Genomic DNA, 24,869 nt, shown 5'->3' with positions numbered 1-24,869 from the left:
CAGCACAAGAATAAGGCCAAATTGCAGTTTTCTATGCAAGGTAGAAGCTTGTTCTGGCCATGTTCTTCGTGGATACTTCTTTAGATTGGAGGGCTCCCTGACTGGGCTGCTTGTCACTCTGGTAGATGCCCTGCTTAGCCTCCTCTTTATCTGCTCCTCGCGCTTCCCCAAAGCTTCCCTTCTGCCGAATACCCTGTTCCTTAGTCAGGGAACTGCAAGCAACTGAGTTTTTGGCTCAGCCTCCAAATAAACCCTGCGGTTGTCAGGCAATGGAAGCCAACACTGCCACCAACCCCTCGGTCACCCAGATCCTTTCAGAAAGGGGGAAGGCCATCAAGGGGAGGAGTGGCAAGTGGCCAGGCTGCTGGGTGAGGACCAGAGAGAAAGAACCTGTTGTTGGAAGCCCTGATGTCCTTCCCTGCTATTGGGGGTGGGGGGACAGACCAAATAAAACAGTACTTCTGACTTCAGCCGCCATCCCGGGGGCACAGACAGAGGGCAAGAAACAGGGCACAGAGCCAGCCACAGTAGGGCAGGAACAGAGGGCTGTTCAGCTGAGCTGATGACAGACTCCCATCTATTAGCCTGAGGGCAGGTGTCTGCTCCTCCTGCCCTTAAGTTACCCACCCGCATGCACATGTTTCTGGGACTCTTGTATTTAGGCCCTGCCCTGCCCCCTTCAGTTCTCCAGTTAAAGGCTTCAGTTCTGGAAATCAAAGTTCTGAATGGACAATGTGTAGACACGTAGGAGTAGAAAGTACTAGGGACTTGCATATTTCTCGTGAGGGCCCTGAAGAAGCTAAAAAGTAGCTTATAATAGGAGGAGGAATGCACAGGGCAGCCCAGTTCAAAAGGGGTAAAGTCTTTCATTGACCAGAGGTGGGACTCTTTCAAAGATGTATGAGCTGACTGCAATTTTCTCCTGAAATTCAAGGCCAAAGCAAAAGCAAAAACAAAACAAAACAAAAACCATAGCCTCTAGTAACCCTGGGACCTTTCCACAAACTCGTCCTTGTGATTTCCTTGGTGCTTTGAAGGCACAGGGTTTGTGCAGTTGAAAGAACCATTCTTTGTCTCTGAGGGGGAAACACGAGCCTCAAAGTGTCCAGCAGGATCTTTACAGAAACGTTGTAAAGTCGCAGTTCTCAGAAGCTGGGGATGAGGTAGCCATGGTCCCTCAGAGTCTCCTGATGTGGTCTTCTCAGGATAAGTGCTCTTTACCCAGCTCTCCCTGGGGCACGGCTACAGGAATGGAGGTCACTACTTGGTTCTGAAACACGAAGATTTTGATTCTTTCAAACACCCAGACGAAGATGAGTAGGATGCTGACATACTGAACCCAGGCAAACTTTATCATCTCCCAGAAGCCTGGCTGGTAAGTATAAAATGTTAAGGAGGCCACAGCTACATGTAAGAAACGGTTACCCCAAAGTTCAGGTCAGATGGGAAATAGAGAGAATATTTCAAATACTCTTCAGATAAAATGGATAACCAGAGATTATAAAAATATAAATATGGATAATTCTGACCCAGAAGAATTGCTCAGAAAGAAACAGGAAATGGATTTTTCTTTCCTGTGGGAATAGCAGTCATTTGTGTGGGGGCTACAGAGCTGCAGCAATTTCCTATCTTGTGAGTCCCACATCTGTTCCTACTTGGGATAGCTAAGGAGCCCTTCCTTTCTTAGTGAGAATGAGCCACTGCTGACTGGCTAACAGAAAGGATATGAAATGACTTCCACAGGATATCGGATGACAGCATTGATCACAAAAGGAGCTTCGGCGGCCCTGCCAACCAGCCAGATTGGGTTGGGGTCACTCAGGACGGTAGTAACTGCAACACAAACATTAATCATTAATCCAAAATATAAGTAAAGTCTTTGAATGCAGGGGGCTATTCTGCATTTCAGAAGTGGAAAGAGCAATTGAATGTACAAAGTTGCTTACACATTATTTAAAATACTTGCCAAACTACTTCTGCTACAATATGTCAAAAACTTGCAAAGGATCTATGTGGTCTACCAATGCTGAAGAGCTAACTGAAGAAATACTATGTTTCTAGAAAAAGTAGCAATTAAAATGGTATAGCAGAGTAGGGGAAATATTTTTATTATATAATTAAATGAATAAGATCTTGGATCCCAAAGTGTTTGTTTCTAAGTATTATTTATTTGTGTGTGTGTGCGGGTGTCTGTAGAGGACAGATGTGTTGGATCCCCTGGAGGTGGTATTACAGGCAATTGAGAGCTGCCTAACATGGCTACTGGGAACCCCAGTAAGCTGGAAAAGTAGCAGCACTCTTTTTTTTTTTCCCCCCTTTAAAAAAATTATCATTTATACAGAGTTCTGCTTGTATGTATGACTATAGGTCAGAAGAGGGCACCTGATATCTTTATAGATGGTTGTGAGCCACCATGTGGTTGCTGGGAATTGAACTCAGGACCTCTGGAAGAGTGGTCAGTACTCTTAACCTCTGAGCCATCTCTCTAGCCCCTCTTTTTCTTTTCTGAGACACAGTTTCTCTGTACAGCCGTGGCTGGCCTGGAACTCAGAGATCTGCCTGCCTCTGCCTCCCAGGTGCTGGGATTAAAGGCGTGCGCCGCCGCCACCGCCGCCGCCGCCGCCGCCGCCGCCGCCGCCGCCGCAGCCGCCACCCTGCCAAGAGCCAGCACTCTTAACTGCTGATCCACGTCACCAGCCGTGTCCCCTTTAAATACATTCACTTATTTAATGTGTGTGTGTAGCTGTACCAGCTCTCTCCCTCCACCATGTGAGTCCTAGGTATAGAACTCAGATCACCAGGCTTATTGAAAAAGCTTTTACCCACTGAACCACCTCACTGGCTCCTTTTTTGACAGCATCTTGTGTAACTCAAGCTGGCCTCCGACTCGCTTTGTTACTGTGACTTTCTGATGCTTCTGTCTCTCCCTCCGGAGGGCTGGGGCTACAAATGTGTAAGTGTATGCTACCATGCTTTATGGCTTTATGTGGTACTGGCGACTGAACCTAGGTATTGTGTATACTAGGCAAGAGCTCTCCCGGTTGAACTATATTCTCAGCCCCAAAGAATGAAAGTTGTATCAACTATTTATATATGGACAAAGAGTGAATGAAATAAAAAGAGTCGATTTTCAGGCCAATGGTTGTCAGATTTATTAAGACATACTAGAATTGTAAGCCTTCCACTTGTGAAATGTCTGTGGGTATCATCTATAGTGTCTTGCTGCCAAGAAACAATTTTGATGCCTTTAGGAAAAATGTTAGACCATCAACCAGCCTGGTGTGCTAAGTCAAGCATGGGGATGCTCCTCTAGGGGCTAAACACTATCTAGTCAGGCTAGAAATGTAGACTGTCTGACACACATCATCCATAGTTGTCTGGAAACTGAGGATAGTAAATTGTCACTGGATTTTTTTAATAGGTGTACTATGAGGGATAACTCAATTAGGCTTAAATACACATTAGTAAGAGGAAACCAGCCAAGTGATGGGATAAACAAGGCGAGTGATCACTAACCCGCTGGGCTACAGGTGGTAAGTGGGGAAGGATGTGGCTTTGAGGACAGGACACAGGACAATCTGGCAAGTCCATCTACCGCCCATCACCGAGCCTCCACTGGGTTTGTGATTTCCATCTTGGAAAGCATTCCAGCTGTTTGTTTTCATGGAGCCCACAACCTGGGAAGTCTGTGAACAGTGGCCCAGTGGCCTCTCCTGGTAACTCACCATTCCTTTCCTGATAGGCAGCAACAATGTGTGTGAGATCGTAGTCATGAGCAAAAGGACTAGTCCCATTGATCACAGATACCTGGGGCAAGGCAGGAGGACAAGCTATGAGCACTCCCCTCCCCACTTTTTTCCACCCTGCTGCTCACCCAGGCTCAATCCTGGAGACCACCCGAAGCCCAGAGACCGAACTCTTATTCTTGTGACCTATTACTATTTCAGTCATCATTTTTTAGAGTTTTATTTTTATTATTTATAGGTGTGTGTGTGTGTGTGTGTGTGTGTGTGTATGTGTGTGTGTGTGTGAAGGGTGAGAGTAAACATGCACATATGAGTACAGGTGTCCATGGAGGCCAGAGGCATTGGATCCCCTGGAGTTAAAGTTACAGGTGGTTGTAAGCAACCTGATGTGGGTGTGGGAACCGAAAATCTCCCCAGTCCTGTTTCAGTGGTCGTTTCTTCAAGGATGAACAAACTCTTTTATGGTGATAGAAATAAGGGCTAATGTCCACGTACCACAGGTTTCATCACACACACACACACACACACATGCACACGCACACGCACACGCACACACTTCATGGGTTCACAGACCAGCAGAAGGGCCCATGCATATGCCTGAATGAGACAAAGGGATTGAGGAAAGAACAGAGGCTGGAGAGCTGGGAGATGGCTGAACTTCTTCCCCCCATGTGTCTAGTTGATTTTTATATAAAACCAACCGTTTTCCTCCCATTTTTGTTCTGGGACAACAGGGTAATGCTAACGGTGCAGCTTCAAGTATGTGCCCTCCACCCTGGTCCTGCTGGCATGTGCCATGGCCATAGGGCTGTTGTACGGACAGTGCTGAGGGCTGAGCCAGCAGGTGTCTCAGGAAGCCACCATGGAGACTGAAAAACGTGACATATAAACCTCTTTTTTATTTCTGTTTGAGATGAGGTGTTGCTCATTTACGCCATGGAGACTGAAAAACGTGACATACACGCCTTTGTTTTTTTTTACTTCTGTTTGAGATGGGGTGTTGCTCAGGTACCCAGGCTAGTCTTTTTAATTCCTGGCCTCAAGTGATCCTTCCACCTCAGGGGACTACTAGGGCAGGCATGCCACCACACCCATCTGTAAACTTTCTCACTCTGGGCTGGCATATGTCACCTGTTCAATAAGAGGTAACTATTTCTTTGAAAATGTATTTACATAGGCATTTTACAAGATCATTTGAAAGATGTGACAGTCAATCTTGACAGTCAAATTGCTTGGCCTGAGCAACACTTGGGAGATTTTAGTAGAGCACACCTCTGGGTGTAAGGCATTTCCAGAAATGATTAGGACAGGAGGGCTCAGGCCTGATCTGTGGTTTGACCCACTGATGAATTCAAATGTGAACAGACATTGGGTGGTTTGGGGAGTGGAGCTGTTGAAGGTGGGGCCTGGTTGGAGGCAGCAAGGCACTGGGACCTTGGGGGGCAGGGGCAACGACACACCGCATCTTGCTCTACTCTGCCCCCTGCTGGTCATGGTGTGAGAAGCTCTTTGGTCCCCTCTCTCCCACCAGAATGGACTAAAACCTCTGAAACTGTGAGCAAAATCAATCCCTCTTCCTTTCGGTTGTTTCTTCAGACGTTTGGCCACAGCAAACGATAAACTAACACAGAACACACTGGGAAGATGTGTGCCTGAGAGCAACAAGTTACTTCTTCAGTCTCCTCTCTTCCAGGGTATAAACCAAGGTGTGTCTTTTAGACCTTTTTAAAAATTCTTCTTCTTCTTTAGCTGGGCGGTGGTGGCGCACGCCTTTAATCCCAGCACTCGGGAGGCAGAGCCAGGCGGATCTCTGTGAGTTTGAGGCCAGCCTGGGCTACCAAGTGAGTTCCAGGAAAAGCGCAAAGCTACACAGAGAAACCCTGTCTCGAAAAACAAAAAAACAAAAAAACAAAAAAACAAAAACAAAAAAATTCTTCTTCTTCATGTGTGTGTTTTACCTGCATGTATTTCTGTGCACTTGGTGTGTGCAGCATGTAAGGAGGCCGGGAGAGAGAGCTGGATCCACTGGAGAGGGGATTACGTGCCTGGAAGCTGCCATCTGGGTGCTGGAAATCAGTCTCGGGTCCTCCGGAAGACTAGCCAGTGTTCTTAACCACAGAGCCAGCTCTCCAACTCCCTTTCTGCATTTTGTAAGAATTCATGATGGGACGCCGGGCGGTGGTGGCGCACGCCTTTAATCCCAGCACTCGGGAGGCAGAGCCAGGCGGATCTCTGTGAGTTCAAGGCCAGCCTGGGCTACCAAGTGAGTTCCAGGAAAGGCGCAAAGCTACACAGAGAAACCCTGTCTCGAAAAACCACAAAAAAAAAAAAAAAAAAAAAAAAAAAAGAATTCATGATGGGGGCTGGAGAGATGGCTCAGTGGATAAGAGCGCTGGCTGTTCTTCCAGAGGTCCTGAGTTCAATTCCCAGCAACCACATGGTGGCTCACAACCACTTGTAATGAGATCTGGCGCCCTCTTCTGGCATGCCGGCAGAACACTGTATACATAATAAATAAATCTTAAAAAAAAAAAAAAAAAGAATTCATGATGGGGCTGGAGAGAGAGTTCAGTGGTTAAAAGCACTGTCTGCTCTTCCAGAGGACCTGGGCTTGGATCCAGCACTGTACATCTGTGGTGCACATACGTACATTAGGCAAAATACTCAAATACATAAGAAAATCTAAATGCTGTTTCTAAGCGCAAATTTCTCTTCCTTCAAAGGATGTGATAAACACAGGCACGAAGGAGCTAGACCACAAGAAGCATCCTTACATTGTATCTGATATCCAGGCCGCGGTAGCTCAGCGGCTGCTTCTGCTGCAGCCTCAGGTCACCATTCACATATAACTGTGACCCGGGAACAGCAAAGGAGGACTGAAGAAACGCCATGCTCTGCATCACAAACGTTGACATCCTCTGAAATCATTAAAACGAGAGACGCCATTGGCCGGTCTGTAGAGCCCGGGGGTTTCACAAGCCACCTGTCTGCAGCTGAAGCTGAGAGCCTGGCAAACCTGGGCTAGCCCACACAGGAACCTTCCTGCCCAGAACCCTCTGACCTATTAATAGTTAATCAAATAATTTAATATTACCCCCAATGAAAAATATTCAATTTGTCTATGTTAAATCCCCAACAATATTCCATAAGTGCCGTCTGTGGTGTGGCTCTCCCTAGAAAGGAGGAAAAAGAGAAGACTGACTCACATGAAGTTGGTAGGAGAAGGTCAGAATGAGCTGCACACCGAGAACATTCTCTGTGGCTTGTAGGGGAAGTTCAAGTTTAAAATGGAGCATATCCATTTTCCCATCCTGGTTCCGGTCTTCTTCTCTGGTCTACGAAGGCCAAAGGAAGAGATTTATTATTATTATTATTATTATTATTATTATTATTATTATTATTTAGAATTGTTATATCTGAAGCTGGAGAGATGGCTCAGAGTTTAAGAGCACTGGCTGTTCTTCTAGAAGTCCTCAGTTCAATTCCCAGCAACCACATGGTGGCTCACAGGCACCTATAATGAGATCTATAATGAGATCTGGTGCCCTCTTCTGGCATGCAGGCAGAACACTGCATACATAATAAATAAATAAATAAATAAAAAAGAATTGTTATATCTGGGTGGTGGTGGTACACACTTTTAATCCCAGAACTCAGGAGGCAGAGACCAGCAGATCTCTGAGTTCAAGGCCATCTTGGTCTACAGAGTGAGTTCCAAGACAGCCAGGGCTACACAGAGAAACCCTGACTTGAAAAACAAACAATTGTTATTTATGTATATGTGTGTCTGTGACTACACATATGCATATGTATGTGCCTGTGCAAGCCAGAAGACATTGTTGGACGCTCTAGAGCTTGAATTAAAGGTGATAGTGAGCTACCTGATGAAGGTGCTGGAACTTAACTTGGGTCCTCTGCAAGAACAGTATGTGCTCTTAATCACAGAGCCATGTCTCCAGCCCCCAGGGAGAGATTGCTTTTTCCTCTCCCTCTCTACCTCTCACTGCTTTTGTCTTTCTTCAGAGTGCTATGTATTGAACCTGGGACCTCCTACATGTCAGGCAAGTGCGTCACTACTATGTGGCAGTTCCATCCCTAAGTCAGCTTGTTTAAATGGGGGAAAAAAATCTAATTCTAATCATCATGCATTTACCAAGCAAACTAAAGAAATCCACCAAGCTCTATTCATACATTTCTTTAAAATTTATTTTTATTTTATGGTTATAAATGTTTGCCTGCACATATGTATGTGCACTAAGTGCATGCCTAGTTCCCACAGAGGTCAGAAGGGCACTTTGGGAAGATGTTACAGATGGCTGTGAGCCGTCATGTGGGTGCTGGGAACTAAACTCAGGTCCTCTGCAGGAGCAGCCAGTGCTCGTCACCACTGATCCTACGCTCCAGACCCTATTTTTTTGTTTTTGTTTTTTCAGACAGGGTTTCTCTCTGTTAGCTTTGGAGCCTGCCCTGGAACTCACTCTGTAGACCAGGCTGGCCTTGAACTCACAGAGATCTGCCTGACTCTGCCTCCCGAGTGCTGGGACTAAAGGTGTGCACCACCACTGCCCAGCTAATAATTTATTTAATTTTATGTGCATTGGTGTGAAGATGTGTGTGAAGATGTGAGATCCCCTGGAACTGGACAGTTGTGAGCTGCCATGTGGGTGCTGGGAATTGAACCCGGGTCCTCTGGAAGAGCAGCCAGTATTCTTAGTTGCTGAGCCGTCTCTCCAGCCCCGCTCCAGCCCCTATTTATACATCCTTAAACTACAGGTACCTTTGCTTCAGATCCTTGAGGCTGGACTATCCATCTCATTGTTCATGTCAAAGCTCTAAGCCTTGTTTATTTTTTTAGCATCAATCAATAAAGTAAAAAAGGAAGCTGAGCAAGATCAATAAGATACCAAGACCACGAATATTTGACAAAAATCAGAGGAGGGCATAAGGAAAGTCACAGCCTATAAATCCTATGTGGGCAATTAAAAATAAGTCACTAGCTGGTGCTGCCAGTCCCAGCTGCATCACAGTGAGCTGCCGGTGGCCAGCAGAAGGGACAGCACGGGCACACACCTGCACTTTGATGCTAAGCTCACTCATTTTGTTTCATACTAATACCACTCTGTGAAGAAGAGTTTTTGTTTCTCAAGTGAGCAAGGTTGGGGTCAGGGTAGGTGCTTTCGGAGCCTTTCAGTGATTTCTTTCCTTCAAGGCAACAATGTCCTTTTCTTAGGCTTGTTATCATCTACTGTCCTTCCTCCACTGGCTTCTACTACTCTCCTTGTCCTCCCTCATCAGCTTCCGGCGGGAGGAGGGAACAGGGCTGCGGAGAGAGCCGCAGAGGCACTTATGTATTAGTCAATATGAATGGGATGGGAAAGCGGCGTCTGGGTCTTCTGTGAGTTAGCTTCTGCTGCTATAAGGAAGAGGGTTGTCTTAGTTGAGGTTTCTATTTCTGTGAAGAGACACCATGACCATGGCAACTCCTATAAAATAAAGCATTTAGTTGAGGCTGGCTTACAGTTCAGAGGTTCAGTTCATTATTGCTGCATTGGGAAGCATGGCAGCATGCAGGCAGACATGGTACTAGAGAAGGAGCTGAGAGTATTATATCCAGATGTGTAGGCAGCAGGAAGTAACTACCACACTGGCGTGGCTTGAGCATCTGAGAACTCAAAGCCTGCCCCAGTGACCACTTCCTCCAACAAAGCCACATCTACTCCAACAAGGCCACACCTAATAGTGCCACATCCTATGGGCCGATGGAGGCCATTTTTATTTAAACTACTACATTCCACTATCTGGCGTCCCCTAGGTTTGTAACCATATCATAATGCAAAATGCATTTAGTCCAACTTCAAAAGTACCCACAATCTATAAGTCTCAAACTTGCTTAAAAGCCCAATGTTCAAAGTCTCTTTTGAGATTCATGGTAATCTTTTAACTGTACTCCCCTATAAAATAAAAATGAAAAACAGATCACATATTTCCAATATATAATGGCACAGGATATATATCCATTCCAAAATGTAGGGAAGGGAGCACCCAGTGAAGAAACATTGGACTAAAGCAAGACCAAAAAACCAGCTGGGCAAACTCCAAACTCTGCATCTCCATGTCTGATGTCAAAGCTCTCTTCAGATCTCCAACTTCTTTCAGCTTTGTTGACTGCAACACACTTCTCTCTCTTGGGCTGGTTCCATCCCCTGTTAGTAGCTCTCCTTGACAAAGTATCTCACGACTCTGGCATCTCCAGTATCTTGGGGGTGGCTTCACCTTCACAGCTTCATGAAATGACCTCTCTAGACCTCCAAGCAGGGACACTCCTGACACATGCGTGGCCTTAGAAGTTTTCCTTAGTTGTAGAAGGAGATTCCATAACCCCTTTCTTTTATCCTTGACTCAAAAGCCAGAACCACATGGCCGAAGCTGCCAGGTTCTGCAGCTTGCTGGGGCTGGAACATGGTCCCTCATTCAATTACATCTTCACCAGCTTTCTGTTTCTGATGGTTATCTTCACTACCTAAGCTTGGCTGTCCTGGAACTAGCTCTGTTCAAAACCAGCCTGGCTTTGAACTTAGGCATCTGCCTCACTCTGCCTCTGGAGTTCTGGGATTAAAGGTGTGCACCATACCTGGCTCTAAGCTTTTCTTTAATTCCTTTTCTTTAATTTCTTGGAAACTTAGCTGGATGGGGTCTTGCTCTGAGGTCACCTCTCGCTTTATTCCACTTAGCAGCAGGCTTTTCTTTAATCTGCTCACACTTCCTGATTCCCCTTTTCTCCTTGAACTGTACATTTTGTATTTTTATTTGCTCAGGTTGCTCTTTTTCATTATAAAATCTGTATAAGAGTGAACACTAGTAACCACACAACAGTCTATAATAGGCTGTTTTGAGATTTCCTCTGTCAAAGCTGTTAATCCAAACTCTTCAATTTAATCTCAGGCAGATTTTTTTTTTTTGACAAGGACAGAAAACAGCCACATTTTTTGGCAAAATATCACAAGATCAATCTCAAGGCCACATACTAATAATCCTCTCTTCTGAAGCCTTTTGAAGCAGGTCCCCACTGTTCAAATCACCCTCAGCACCACTGTCTTCCCTGTTCCTACTAATATAGCTCATTAAGCCATGCTTAAAGCTTTCTAATGCTTTCTTAACCCGAAGTCTCAAAGTCCACATTCCTCCAAAAAAAGGCAAGGTCAGGTATATTACAACAATATCCCAGTCCCTGATACCAACTTCTGTCTTAGTTAGGGTTTTATTGTTGTGAAGAGACACCATGACCATGGCAACTCTCAGAAAGGAAAACATTTAATTTGGGCTGGCTTACAGTTCAGAGGTTTAGTCCATTATTGTTATGGTGGGAAGCATGGTGACATATAGGCAGACATGGTGCTGGAGAAGTAGCTGAGAGTTCTACATCTGAATCAGCAGGTAGCAGAAAGAGAAGGAGACACTAGGCCTCACTTGAGTTTCTGAAACCTCAAAGCCTGCCACTAGTGACCACTTCCTCCAACAAGATCACACCTCCTAATAGTGCCACTCCTTGTGAGCCTATGGGGGCCAGACTGTCTCCTGGACGCTAGGGCTGGACAGGAAAATAAAGACCACGCTTCTCAATTTACAAGGGCAGAGGGGCCAGGAGAGAACTGCCAGGAGGGTGCAGATTCCAGCAGGTTGTGGGAGGGAGAGGAACTCACTTCACTTGACCTGTACAGTAGGTGTCAAGCCTCAGACAGAGAACAAGTGCTATCCACATTGTACAGACGAGAAACTCAGCATATGGGGAGCCTGAGGCAGAAAGATCACTACAAATCTGAGGCCACCCTGAGCTACATGGAGTACAAGGCCTGCCTAGACTACAGAGTGAGACCCTGTGTCAAAAATAGATAGATAGATAGATAGATAGATAGATAGATAGATAGATAGATAGATAGATAGATAAATGGATGAATGAATGAATGAATAAATGAATGAATGAATGAATGAATAAAAGATCTGGGCATGGTGGTGTACACCTGTGATCATAGCACTTGGAAGGCAAAGACAATGGATCAGGAGTTTAAGGTCTTCCTCAGCTACACAGCAAGGTTTGCGGCCAACCTAGGTTATACAGCACCTCTCATCTCAAAAAACTAACAATGAGGGAGTATTAAACCTGTGAACTTCGAAGAGGAAAAACAAGCCAATTGTCTGATTAAGGCAAGCTATATTTTGGGGTACATCTGGGACTGGACAGCCTACCTGCTTTTCCCTACATTGAGATTTTAGAGAGCACCCCTTGTTAACCTCTTAAGGTCCCTTTTATGGGAGAGATAAAGTATTATGGGGGTGAGAGGGTTGGCTGTTATACATTGTTAGAAAAATACAATGAGCCAGGCAGTGGTGGCGCACCCCTTTAATTCTAGCACTCGGGAGGCAGAGGCAGGTGGATCTCTGTGAGTTCGAGGCCAGCCTGGTCTACAGAGTGAGATCCAGGACAGGCACCAAAACTACACAGAGAAACCCTGTCTCGAAAAAACCAAAAAAAAAAAAAAAAAATACAATGAGCTTGGGCATGATGTGGCAGTACACACCTTTAATCCCAGCACTCAGAAAGCAGAGACAGGCAATCTCTGTGAGTTTGAGGCCAGGCTGGTCTACAAAGTGAGTTCCAGGACAGCCAAGGCTGTTGTACAGAGAAACCTTGCCTCAAAAAAAAAAGCAAAACAACAAAATATGGGCTGGAGAGATGGCTCAGAGGTTAGGAGCACTGACTACTTTTCCAGGGGGTCCTGAGTTCAATTCCCGGAAACCACATGGCGGCTCACAACCACCTGTAATGAGATCTGGTGCCCTCTTCTGGTGGGTAGGCATCTATTCAGGCAGAACACTACTTATATAATAAATCTTTAAAGAAAGAAAAAGAAAAATACTAGGAAAGGAACAAGGGTAAGGATATATATCCTGTGAATAGAGTTGCAAATTTAATGTAGGTTGAAAAACATATTTTGCAGTTTACAGCAGCTCTAAGAAACAGGAACTTTTTTTGGGGGGGGGGCCTGGCTAGGAACTTATTCTTTTCTTTTTTTATATATAATTTATTTTTATCTTATCTGCACTGGTATTTTGCCTGCATGTATATCTGTGTGAGGGTGTCAGAGCTTGGAGTTACAGACAGGTGTGAACTGCCACATGGGTGCTGGGAATTGAACCCAGGTCCTCTGAAAGAGTAGCCAGTGCTCTTAACCACTGAGCCATCTCTCCAGTCCCATATTCTTTTTTTTTTTTTTTTTTTTTTCAAGACAGGGTTTCTCTGTGTAGCTTTGCGCCTTTCCTGGAACTCACTTGGTAGCCCAGGCTGGCCTCGAACTCACAGAGGTCCGCCTGGCTCTGCCTCCCGAGTGCTGGGATTAAAGGCGTGCACCACCACCACCCGGCCAGTCCCATATTCTTAATTACAAATAGAAACTTTAACTTGTGGAGGAGGTTAAGAGCACTGGCTGCTCTTCCAGAGGACCTGAGTTCAATTCCCAGCAACCACATGGTGGCTCACAACCATCTATATAGGGATGATGTTCTCTTTTGGCATAAAGGTCTCTTATAGATAGAGCACTATTATACGTTAAATAGATCTTTAAGAAGAAAGAAAGAAAGAAAGAAAGAAAGAAAGAAAGAAAGAAAGAAAGAAAGAAAGAAAGAAAGAAAGAAAGAAAGAAAAAGAAAAGGAACCTTAACTTGCAAGGATAAACAGTAACTTATTCTTGGACTATTTAACAACAAACAGAAACCTTAACCTGCACAGGAACTTATTCTTTGGGTTTTTTTTTTTTTGTTGTTGTTGTTGTTTGTTTTTGGTTTTGAGAGACAGGGTTTCTCTGTATAACAACCTTGGCTGTCCTGGATCTCGCTCTGTAGACCAGTCTGGCCTTGAACTCACAGAGATCCACCTGCCTCTGCCCCCTAAGTGCTGGTTAAAGTGGGCACCACCACTGCCCAGCAGAACTTATTCTTAACTGTCTTTTTTTTTTTTTTTTTGGTTTTTCAAGACAGGGTTTCTCTGTGTAGCTTTGTGCCTTTCCTGGATCTCGCTCTGTAGACCAGGCTGGCCTCGAACTCACAGAGATCTGCCTGCCCCTGCCTCGCGAGTGCTGGGATTAAAGGCGTGCGCCACCACTGCCTGGCCTATTCTTAACTGTCTTAACTGCAAACAGAAACCTGTTTTGGTCTCACAGGAGGTGGAGAGTGAATTCATCAGTTAAGAGCCCTGTGTACTGCTCTTCCAGAGGACCAGAGCTTGGTTCCCAGCACTCATACTGGGTGCCTCACAACCACCTGTAGCTCTAGGTCCATGGAATCCAATGCCCTCTGGCCTCCATAGGTACTTACACTCATGTGCACACACAAATCAAAATAATAGAAATTAATCTTAAAATAATAATAATAGGGCCAGTGAGATGGCTCACTTGGTAAAGGTGCCTGCTGCCAAGCCTAATAACCTGGGTTTGATCCTCAGAACTCACAAAACTGAAGGAGAGAACTGATTCTAAGATTTGTCTTCTGACTTCCATGTGTACACACACACACAAACAAAAACCCCAAAGATGCTGGGCAGGAAACATCATTTTGTACAAAGGTAGCATTGTACTGGGAAAAGTACCAAATAAATACAAAACAGCACCAGGTAATCACCCAGGGACACAGAGAAAAATGAAGCAGGCTAAAATGGGAGAATGGAGAGGGTGAAAATTAACAGAGATTTTTACGGGAGGTGTTTGGGATGATCTAACCTGCTAGCACCATGGCAATAAAAGCACCCAGATATCTGGGGGTTTGGGTGGAGGGTGATCCAGGCTAACCAAGGGTTTGCGTGCTGAGTGTGGGTGGCGTCAGGCACCTGGACAGTGAGGAAGGCTGAGGAAGAAGAGACTCTTCGCATATGGATGAGTCAAAGCTGGCTTCCCATGACAGACTTCTGCCAGCAAGGTTCACCTTTGAAAGGCTCCACAGCCTTCCCAAACAACACCAGCCACTGAATACCACGTGTTCAAACATGAGCCTCTGGGGAACACACCATGTTCAAACCCTAACAGTGACTAATACAAACAGTGATAAAAAACAGTCATCCAGGGGGAACTGGAGAAACAGCTCAGCTCTTAAAAGTCCTGACTGCTCTTCCAGAAGACCCAAGTTCAATTCCTAGCACGGACATGGAGCTCACAACCGTTTATAACTCCAGTCCCACGGGATCCACTGCTGGCTTCTGGGGACACTGCATATCCACGGTGCCCAGAACATACAAGTGAGCAAAACACCCACACACATAAACTAAATGTATTTTTTGTTTTTCAAAGAGTACACATTCAGAGAGCTGATACCTCAACAATAATTTTAGCTCAGATCCTAAAATCTGATTGGCATCTGGTTAAGAAAATTCATAAATCACACTACTTTGTTTTATGAAATATATGTATAATTTGGAACTTTAAAAATTACATTTATGGGGCTGGAGAGATTGCTCAGTGGTTAAGAGCACTGGCTGCTCTTCCAGAGGGCCTGGGTTCAATTCCTAGCACCCACCTGGCAGCTCATAACTGTCTGTGACTCCAGTTCCAGAGGATCCGGCATCCTCACATTGGCATACATGCAGGCAAACCAACAATGTACATAAAATAAAGATAAGTCAATTTAAGAAGTTATACTTATTTATTTAAGTGTGTGCACATGAGTGGAGGTCAGAGGACAGCTTACAGGAGACAGTTCTTTTCTTCTACCATGTGGGTTCTGGGGATGAAACGCGAGTTATTGGGCTTGGTGGCAAACACCTTTGTCTGCTGGGCCAGCTAACTGGCTCAGTTTCTGTGGTTTTTAAAAACACTCATACACATAAAATAAATCTAGAATTCAGAGAAGAAAAAAGGCTGGGTGGTGATGGCACACGCCTTTAATCCCAGCACTTAGAGGGTAGAAGAAGGTGGATCTCTGTGAGTTAAGAGGCCAGACAGGTCTACAGAGCGAGTTCCAGGACAGCCAGGACTATATCGAGAAACCTTGTCTCAAAAAAACAAAACAAAACCCCCAAAAGCGAACAAACTAAAAACAGACTCTAAAACATTAAAAGAAAACAGGGCTCTTGGAGACACTGTTCTAGGCGAGCTGACGAGAGCAGTAACAAGGCTGTGACTTCTGAACACTTTCCCCAATTAGCCACTACCAAGCCACCTCCCAATGTTGGTCAAACTTTGACCTTAAAACCAGGGCCTCTGGCGGGAAGATGGAAGTGGGGGATCTTTGACTGGTGTGTAAAATGAATGAAAAAATTTCCTTAATTAAAAACAACAACAACAACAAAAAAAAAACAAAACAAAACAGGACCTCCAGTAGGGAGGTAGTGGCGCATGCCTTTGATCCCAGGGCTCAGGAGACAGAGGCAGGTGGATCTCTGTGAGTTCAAGGCCAGCATGGTCTACAGAGTGAGATCCAGGACAGCCAGGGCTACACAGAGAAACCTTGTCTCAAAAAACCAAAAACAACAATACTACCATGGCGTCTGTGACTCCTTGGACAGTTCTCTAGACATTGTGAAGGGTGAAGTGCTATGGGATGGTCTGTATGTCAAGCGTGTTGCTCTGATTGGTCAATAAATAAAACACTGATTGGCCAGTAGCCAGGAAGGAAGTATAGGCGGGACTAACAGAGAGGAGAATTGAGAGAACTGGAAGGCAGAGGGAGACACTGCCAGCCACGGCCATGACAAGCAGCATGTGAAGATGCTGGTAAGCCACGAGCCACGTGGCAAAGTATAGATTTATAGAAATGGGTTAATTTAAGATATAAGAACAGTTAGCAAGAAGCCTGAGCCATTAGGCCAAACAGTTTAAATAATATAAGTGTCTGTGTGTTTATTTTATAAGTGGGCTATGGGACTGCTGGGGATTGGCAGGACCTGGAGAGAAAACTCTTTCGCTACAGTGAAGCCAGCCCAGATCTATGGTCAGAGCTAAAATAAAAGTATTTGACTGACGGGCGGTGGTGGCCCATGCCTTTAATCCCAGCACTCGGGAGGCAGAGGCAGGCGGATCTCTGTGAATTCAAGGCCAGCCTGGTCTACAGAGCAAGATCCAGGAAAGGCACAAAGCTACACAGAGAAACCCTGTCTCAAAAAAACAACAACAACAAAAAAAGTATTTTACTGAATAGGATTAAGCATATAAAATACAAATATGGATTTTTTTTTATTGTATCTTGCTATGTATTGACACCCAGGCTGGCTTGTTGAACTTGTCCTCGTGAGTAGTGGACAGTACAGCCACGCACCGTTATGCCCAGCTAGACACCGTTCACATGGAGCCCTTCCCAGTCTACTTCTTCATATGTAAAATGGCAGCATGACCTCCACCTCACACGATTACTGTGAGAATAAAAGAAGGTATATATTGTTTTCAAAATTAGTAGCTAACATTTACTGTTTATTACAGGCCATATACCATAGAAAGGACTTTAAATAGGCTATCTAACAATAAAGTGTTTATTCTGTGTACAGGGAGATAGGGGTGAGAAGATAAGCCAGAGAGAGTCAACAGGGACTTTTACGACCTCACTTGTATCACATCACTAGGCTACTGTCTGTCTGCTTTTATGAATACTGGAGACACAATTCACATGCCATAAAACCTGCTCTTTAAAAAGTGAAAAAATGGGGGGCTGGAGAGATGGCTCAGCAGTTAAGAGCACTGGCTGCTCTTCCAGAGGACCCCGGTTCAATTTCCAGCACCCACAGGGCAGCTCACAACTGTCTGTAACTCTAAGATCTTGACATCCTCACACAGACATACATGCAGGGAAAACACAAATGTACATAAAACAAAAGAAAATAAATTATTTTCAAAAATGATAAAAAGTGGGCTGATGATTTAGCTTGGTTGGTAGAGCATTTGCTGAGCAAGCATGAAGCCCTGGGTTCAACTCTCAGCACCATATAAACCAAGTGTGGTGGTGAGTGCTTGATCCCAGAATACAGGAGGCAGGCTGGTCTGGGCTATGTAAGGCCTTGTCTCAGAATAATAATGATATATATAACATGTGAACAGTGTCCAGCTGGGCACAGTAGTGCATGCCTATAAGGTCAGCTATTAATGGGGCTGTGTTAGGAAGATCACAAGTTCAGCAAACCAGCCTGGATATCAATACAAAGAGAGCAAGACACAACTCAAAAAATTCATGTCTGTGTCTTACATACTTAGTCCTAGCCAGTGAAATAGATTTTAGTTTATCTACTAAATGTTTGGTTATATATAAGTACTTTTAAGTTTAGCTTTTGAAGAATTGCTAAACTGTTTAATTGTCATCCAAAGTGACTTTACCATTTTATATAATTATTTAGTTTTAGATATCTATGGAGTTTTGTTTTGTTTTGTATTTGAGACAAGGTTTCACCATGTAGCCCTGGTTGTCCTGGAACTCACTCTGCAGACCAGGCTGGCCTCGAACTCACTGAGATCTGCCTGCCTTTACCTACCAAGTACTAGGATTAAAGGTGTGCATCACCACTGGCCAGTGAATTTTTTTTTTCAATTGACATCTTCTGGATTTTTGTTTGTTTGCTTTATTTTTTTAAATTTTTTTTCCAAGACAGGGTTTCTCTGCGTAGCTTTGTACCTTTCCTGGAACTCACTCTGTAGCCCAGGCTGGCCTCGAACTCACAGAGATCCGCCTAGCTCTGCCTCCGTGTGCTGGGATTAAAGGCGTGTGCCACCACTGCCCGGCTTTGTTTTTTTTTTTTTAGTTGATATTTTCTTTTCTTCTTTTTTTTTTTTGAATTGATTAAAGTAAGCTTTTTTATTTGTGTACATGGGCTTCCCCTAAGGCAGGGTTCAAGAGGTCAGCACTGGATGTGAGGAAGACAAGGTTTTTATCACTCAGGGTTAGGGGTTTTCCAAATGGAGGATGTGGTGGGCAAATAGGCGGGGTTACAGGAGCAGCACATAACAAGGTGGTCATTCTTAAAAATATTTTGTAGATTGCCTTCTAATTTCTTTTTTGGTACTTAGAGTCATTAATTCATTTAAAATATTTTATTTTTCTTTATGTGTATGTGTATATGTATCTCTGTATGTGTTTGCATATGAGTTCGGATTCCTGCAGAGGCCAAAAGAGAGCATCAGATCTCCTGAAACTGAAATTATGGTTGGTTGTTAACTACCTAAGATGGATGCTGGGAACTGAACTCAGGTTGTCTGCAAAAGCAGCAAGCACTCCCAACCACTGAGCCACCTCTCCAGTACCAGTGATTGATTTTTTTTTTTTTGCATCATTAAACAAATGTTCCACAGCATAAACAAATGTAACACATCTTAAAATAATATTCTACTACACACCAATGATTTACTTTCCCAGAATTCCTTGCAGATACAACAGCCATTTTTATACTTTGGCTGTGCGATGTCTCTCTTGAAGAGGGAACTACAGCACCAACACACAAACCACAGAGGGTCTTTTCAACAGCAGTGACAGTTGCGGCAGTAGCTCCAGGGCCAGTGCTCAGTGATTATTTTTTAAGTACAACTTGAAATCATTCTCAAGTCAAGCACTCAGCCAGGAAGCAAGCAAATAATTTACCGAACAACTATAAATATGCAATAAGAGATTGTGGGGGGTGGGCTACAGTGGTTAAGAGCAATAGCTTAATTTAACTTCCTCTTCCAGAGGACCAGGGTTCGATTCCCAGCACCCACATCGTGGCTTACAACCACCTGTAACTCCAGTTTCAGGGATCTACACCCTCTTTTAGCCGCCATGGACACTGCATCAACGTGGCACACAGCCATATATGCAGGCAAAACAAAACAGTCATATATACAAAAAAAAATTAATTTTTAAAAATTGTTTTAAAAGAGAGATTTAGGAAAAGGAGTTGTGTCTTACTTCTTCTAAGGCAGGGTCTCACTTTATCCCTACCTGAAATGTAACTCACTATGTAGCCCAGGCTAGCCTTAAACTCATGATGATCCTCATATTTTAGCCTCCCAATTGTTTACAGATTACAGACACGAGCCACCACATCTGGTGTTTTTCTGAAGTGTGTGTGTGTGTGTGTGTGTGTGTGTGTGTGTGTGTAAGGGACTGAACCCAGAGGCCTGCACATGAACTATACCACTGAACAACATCCCTAGACTAAGGCCTCTGTTTCCCTAGCTGTGCAAAATCATCCAGGCTAGGGCTGTAGCTCAGTGGTAGAGTGCTTACCTAGAACACTTAAGGCCTTAGGGTAGAGCCCCACCATTTAAAACAAACAAAACAAAATGAACATAGCACATCCAGATATCCAGTACTAAAGAGAATTGGTCTTGGCTTCTTAAATTTGAAATTAGACCCAGGTACCAGAAGTGGAGGAAGACGAGAAGCAGCGCTCTCAAGGGAGCGGCTTCTGGTTCCAGAGATAAGAAGCCGACTCCAGCCCACTAAGCTACTAGCCAGTTGTAGTGCATGAGTAAATAAAAGTAAAGAACGAAGCCCAATGTTTATCCTTGCTTTTCCTTAGGAAGTCCAGTGACTACACAGGGAAACACAGGTCTGCCTCTATGCTGGCCTCTCACCCAGTCACTCTTCACTAGAGCATCGGAGCCGTGGTTCTCAACCTGTGGGTCGTCACGTATCGGATATTTACATTACAATTCATAACGGTGGCAAAATTACAGTTATGAAGTAGCAACAGAAATAGTTTTGTGGCTTGGGGTCACCACCACATGAAGAACGGTGGTAAAGGGTTGCAGTGTTGGGAAGGTCGAGAACCACCATGTCAGCAGCTCAGGAATAAAACTGGGGCCAGGTGTGGTGGTCCTTGCTCATAATCAAGTGCTTAGTAAGAGCAGGCAGGAGAATCACCAGTTCACGGCCAACCTATGCTACACTGCAAAGCCCTGTCTTACGGAAGAAAGATAGATAGATAGATAGATAGATAGATAGATAGATAGATAGATAGATAGATAGGGAGCTGGGAGTGTAGCTCAGTGGGCAGAACACTTGCCTAGCCATTTTGAGACACTGTGTTGGCTCACCAGAACTACAGTAAGTAAATAAGAAGTAAAAACACATCTGGGGTCAGAGGACAGAACAGCCACTAGACACAGAGGCCAGAAAATGGTGGCACTCACACCTTTAATCCTAGCATTCCAGAGGGAGAGATCCATCTGGATCTCTGTGAGTTCGAAGTCACACTGGAAACAGCCAGGCATGGTGACTCACGGCTTTCATCCCAGGAAGTGATGGTAGAAAACAGAAAGATATATAAGGCGTGAAGACCAGAAACTAGAAGCTTTTGGCCTGGTTGAGCTTTTAGGCTTTTGAGCAGCAGTTCTGCTGAGATCTATTTGGATGAGGACAGGGAAGCTTCCAGTCTGAGGAAACAGGATCAGCTGAGGAACTGGCAAGGTGAGGTGGCTGTGGCTTGTTCTGCTTCTCTGATCTTCCAGCATTCACCAAAATTTTAAAAAAAAGAAGAAGTAAAAACAGGCTGGGCGGTGGTGGCGCACGCCTTTAATCCCAGCACTCGAGAGGCAGAGCCAGGCAGATCTGTGTGAGTTCGAGGCCAGCCTGGTCTACAGAGTGAGTTCCAGGACAAGCTCCAAAGCTACACAGAGAAACCCTGTCTGGAAAAACCAAAAAAAAAAACAAAAAAAAAAAAAAAAAAAAAAGAAGAAGAAGAAGAAGTAAAAACAGGTACAGTGGCCCACGACTGCAATCTCAGCACCGGGCAGGCACAGCTCAGTCTCTGAGGTCATCCTTGGCTACAAATCCAGTTCCAAGCCACCCTGGGCTACATGCCACGCAGTCTCAAAAAAATCCAAAGGGGGTGTGTGTTGGGGACATGGGGGAGAGGCTTTATCATTAAAAGAATAAAAGAGTTCAGTGGTCTTACAAAACCCACATGATTTCAAAGCAAAAACTTTTACCTGTTGCTTGATGACATCTGTTTCGGTGTATCTCCATCTCTGATTTGAGTATTCTCTACTGACACTCCCTGAGGCAAGCTGGAGCCTGAGCCCCCCTCTTCCCACCAGCCCCCATCACGCACACTCCTCCCCCATCCCTTCCACTGAGCTAGACCCATATTTTGGTCAGTCAGTTTTCAGTGTGGTAACCAGGACAAGGCAAGTCCTGTTCATAATGCTGACTGCCTTTCCTTCCTTGCTTTTTCTTATGTTGTGTTTCCCTGCACTTAACAATTATTTGCTTGCCTCGTTTTCTTTATGTGCATAACATTTCAACAAAAAGCTCCTATTGACACTTAAAGGTGTACGATTTAAGTCTGGGCATGTGGTCATGCCTGTAGCCCAGCTTCTTAGGGGGCTGAAGTGGGCTTATTGCTTCAGCCAAAGCCAGTTTGGACAGGCAACATAGCAATTAACCCATCTCAAAAAGAATAAAAAAGGTGTAAGATTTAGTCAAAATTTTGTTATTCAAATATTAATTCTCATAGCAAAAAAGTTGAGGCAAATTTAAAAAGCCAAGGAGTAAGGGTCATTGGCGAGACAAATTTAAAAAGCCAAGGAGTAACGGTCATTGGCGAGACAGCTCGGCAGGTAAAGACCCTGGCAGCCAGCACTGAAAATCCGAGCTGGATCACTGTGATGGCTGAAGGAGAAAACGGACTCCTTCAACTTCTTCTCTGACTTCACAAGTCAGCGCCATGGTCTTTTCAGACAGAATGGGCTCGTGTCTGCTGTGTAGTCCAGGGAAGGGGGCAATCCTCCTGCCTCAGCTGGGATGACAAGTGTAGGTTAGGAACGGACAAAACATTTACCAACAAATAACTGGTTAAATCCATCACTCGTTATGTCATTAAACCATCTACAGATCTTAAAACTAGTAAGGTTGGTTAACAAGTACTGCTACATGACCAACCACAGTGAACCTTTACTTTCCGTCATCGCGTATAAACCTATACCTCTTTAATATCTCCCCACGAGCCTACAGGTTTGTGATCAGAAAATTATATACATACATATATATATATATTTCAATATATATGGAAAAATTAAAGAGCAAAGTAATCTGAATTAGAGTTTGTGTATGTATTGCTATTCACGCGACCAACAAGGTTTTCATATTTTAAAGTTCTTATTTAGCTGTTGGGGGAAAAGTCTGACTTCTTTTTCCCCCCATCAGCTACACAAGTTTGCCTTATATGGCTACTAATCAGCTGTGTCTGAAAGAATCCACGTGTGAAAGTAGGAAAGCCAGATGTTCCATATGTCTAAGGGAAAGTATTTTCAGAATACGAACGGAAAGGGATGACTGTAAGGAAGCATTTGACTTCTGAGAAAGTAAACACTAAACTGCAGACAGTAAAATGCTTCAGTTTCATGGAAGACAGCTGCAATGTGGAGCGGGGTGGGGGTGTGGGGGAGTGTGGGGTGGTGTGGGGGGTGCGGGGTGGTGTGGGGTGGTGTAGGGTGGTGTGAGGTGATGGTGTGTGTCGGGGTGTGGGTGTTAGCCTAACCCTGACAGGCGTGGCTTGGCCAAAGCACGAGCCAGAACTCAACCAATCAGCGCTTGTCCACGCCCCCTGCGTCCAGGCCACATAAAAACGCTGGTACTGTCTGGCCTTCCAGTGTGGAAACTCAGCGACATCCTGGAGTTTACAGAACTCAGGCTTCAAGCCCCTAAAGCGGCTTTCACTGCCACCTTTCCATTCTGAAGGGACCAGCACCAGAGATGCCGCGCCCTGGCATCTAGACTCTTGTCAGACAAACACACGGACTGCAAGGCTGACGTTCTGGGGACACCCGGAGAAGCTTGGGTAAAACACACCTATTATCTAGAAAGTTATACATGCGCAGGCCAAAGAGATTGTGTTTTCAACCCCTGTGCCTCCTTGAGATCCAAGCTGTGAGGCTGGGAATGTGGCTCAGTGGTAAAGTGCTCTCACGGAAGCGCACAGCCCTGGGTTTGATTCCTAGCACCCCACAAACGGGAGCATGGCGTTGCATAACTGAAATCCCAACACTTGGGAAGGTGGAGGCCGGAGGATCAGATGTTGAAGACCGTCTTTGGCTATAAAGTTTAAGACCAGCCTGGGATACATGAGACCTCCCCTCAACCCCCCCCCCCCCCGCAACACCACCCCAAAAACAAAGATCCAAGCTGGGATCCCTGGAACTCCCCCCTGTCCCCCAGGGCCCCGGCGGGAACCACGCACCGACACGAGGGGGACGCGCAGGTGAACCCCCTGCAGCCTGTTGAAGGTGGGGAAGGTGCTCCAGGCGAGGAAGGCTCCGGGCTCGGGCCCCAGCAGGGCCACGAGCAGCACCTGGTGCTGGAAGCGCACGCTCGGCTGCTCCTCGTAGCTGCTCCGCTTCAGCCAAAACCCTGCGAGAGACAAGGCGGGTTGGGGAGCCCGGTCAAGAGAGCGGGCCTGGGCCAGAGGGCCGCGCCGAGCCATGTGACTCTCCAAGCCCAGGCAGGCTCACCGTGGCTCCGGAAGGCCACCAGCAGAGGCGGGATGTAGGTGAGCGCCGTGGCCAGCAGTAGGAAGAGCGCGGCCTTGGAGCAGAGCCCCGCACGATAGCCGCGCTCGGCCGGGTGGGAGAAGAGCTGGTACAGCGCCATGAGCGCAGGGCCGTAGCGCCGAGTCTCCACGGCAACCGATGGCGGGCCGAGGAACCAATCGCAAGCTCGCAGGCCTTTAGTAGGGGTGGGGCTAGCGGGATATGCTGGATTAGAAACGAGATGCGTTTTATGCGTTGCCTTTGGTCCCTTCAAGAAAACAGCAAAACCACTATTTCCACTCGCTAAAGTCTGTGTCATCTTCTATCCAGATATGCATAGAAGTTGACTTGGTAAACATTTCCCCGTAGGTCATCTATTAACGCACAACATACGGGTGGTGGATGTAGCTTAGTTGGTAGGAGGTTAGCCTACCATGCAGGAAGCTCTGAGTTCATCCCTAGCACTTCATTAAACCAGGCACAGTGGCCCACATCTGTAATACCAGCAACCTGTGAGGTGGAAGCTGGAGGATCAGAAGTTCGAGGTCATCTTTAGCTACATTGTGAGTTGGAGGCCAGCCTGGAATACACCAGACTTTGTCTTAATACAAAAACTCCAATGTGAGGCAAAGCCAGGCAGATCTCTGTGAGTTCG

At 45.3% G+C, this 24,869-nt stretch overlaps 1 protein-coding gene across 1 annotated transcript; it reads right to left on the bottom strand.

Annotated features, from left to right (window-relative positions):
• Nucleotides 1-846: 846 nt before the first annotated feature.
• Tmem231 (transmembrane protein 231) lies at nucleotides 847-24,365 on the bottom strand. The gene is made up of 7 exons (XM_059262556.1): nucleotides 24,197-24,365; nucleotides 23,926-24,095; nucleotides 6,953-7,081; nucleotides 6,521-6,664; nucleotides 3,726-3,807; nucleotides 1,728-1,833; nucleotides 847-1,379 (listed from the first exon to the last, which is right to left on the bottom strand). Exons 1-7 carry the CDS (start codon nucleotides 24,333-24,335, stop codon nucleotides 1,202-1,204), a joined length of 948 nt encoding a protein of 315 aa, XP_059118539.1. The 5' UTR covers nucleotides 24,336-24,365; the 3' UTR covers nucleotides 847-1,201.
• Between the last annotated feature and the right edge of the window lie 504 nt (nucleotides 24,366-24,869).

This window comes from Peromyscus eremicus, chromosome 5 (assembly GCF_949786415.1).
Source record: "Peromyscus eremicus chromosome 5, PerEre_H2_v1, whole genome shotgun sequence".
NCBI classification, from domain to species: Eukaryota; Metazoa; Chordata; class Mammalia; order Rodentia; family Cricetidae; genus Peromyscus; species Peromyscus eremicus.
This window is presented reverse-complemented; position numbering and strand designations above follow the sequence as displayed.

Excerpts from the sequence above, each read along its gene's own strand:
- Tmem231 (XM_059262556.1), bottom strand. The coding sequence starts at position 24,335 with ATGGCGCTGTACCAGCTCTTCTCCCACCCGGCCGAGCGCGGCTATCGT. Across the intron at positions 7,082-23,925 it reads TGCGCGTCCCCCTCGTGTCG|ACCAGAGAAGAAGACCGGAA; the intron begins GTGCGTGGTTCC and ends TGGCCTTCGTAG. Across the intron at positions 6,665-6,952 it reads CCTTCTCCTACCAACTTCAT|AGGATGTCAACGTTTGTGAT; the intron begins GTGAGTCAGTCT and ends TAATGATTTCAG.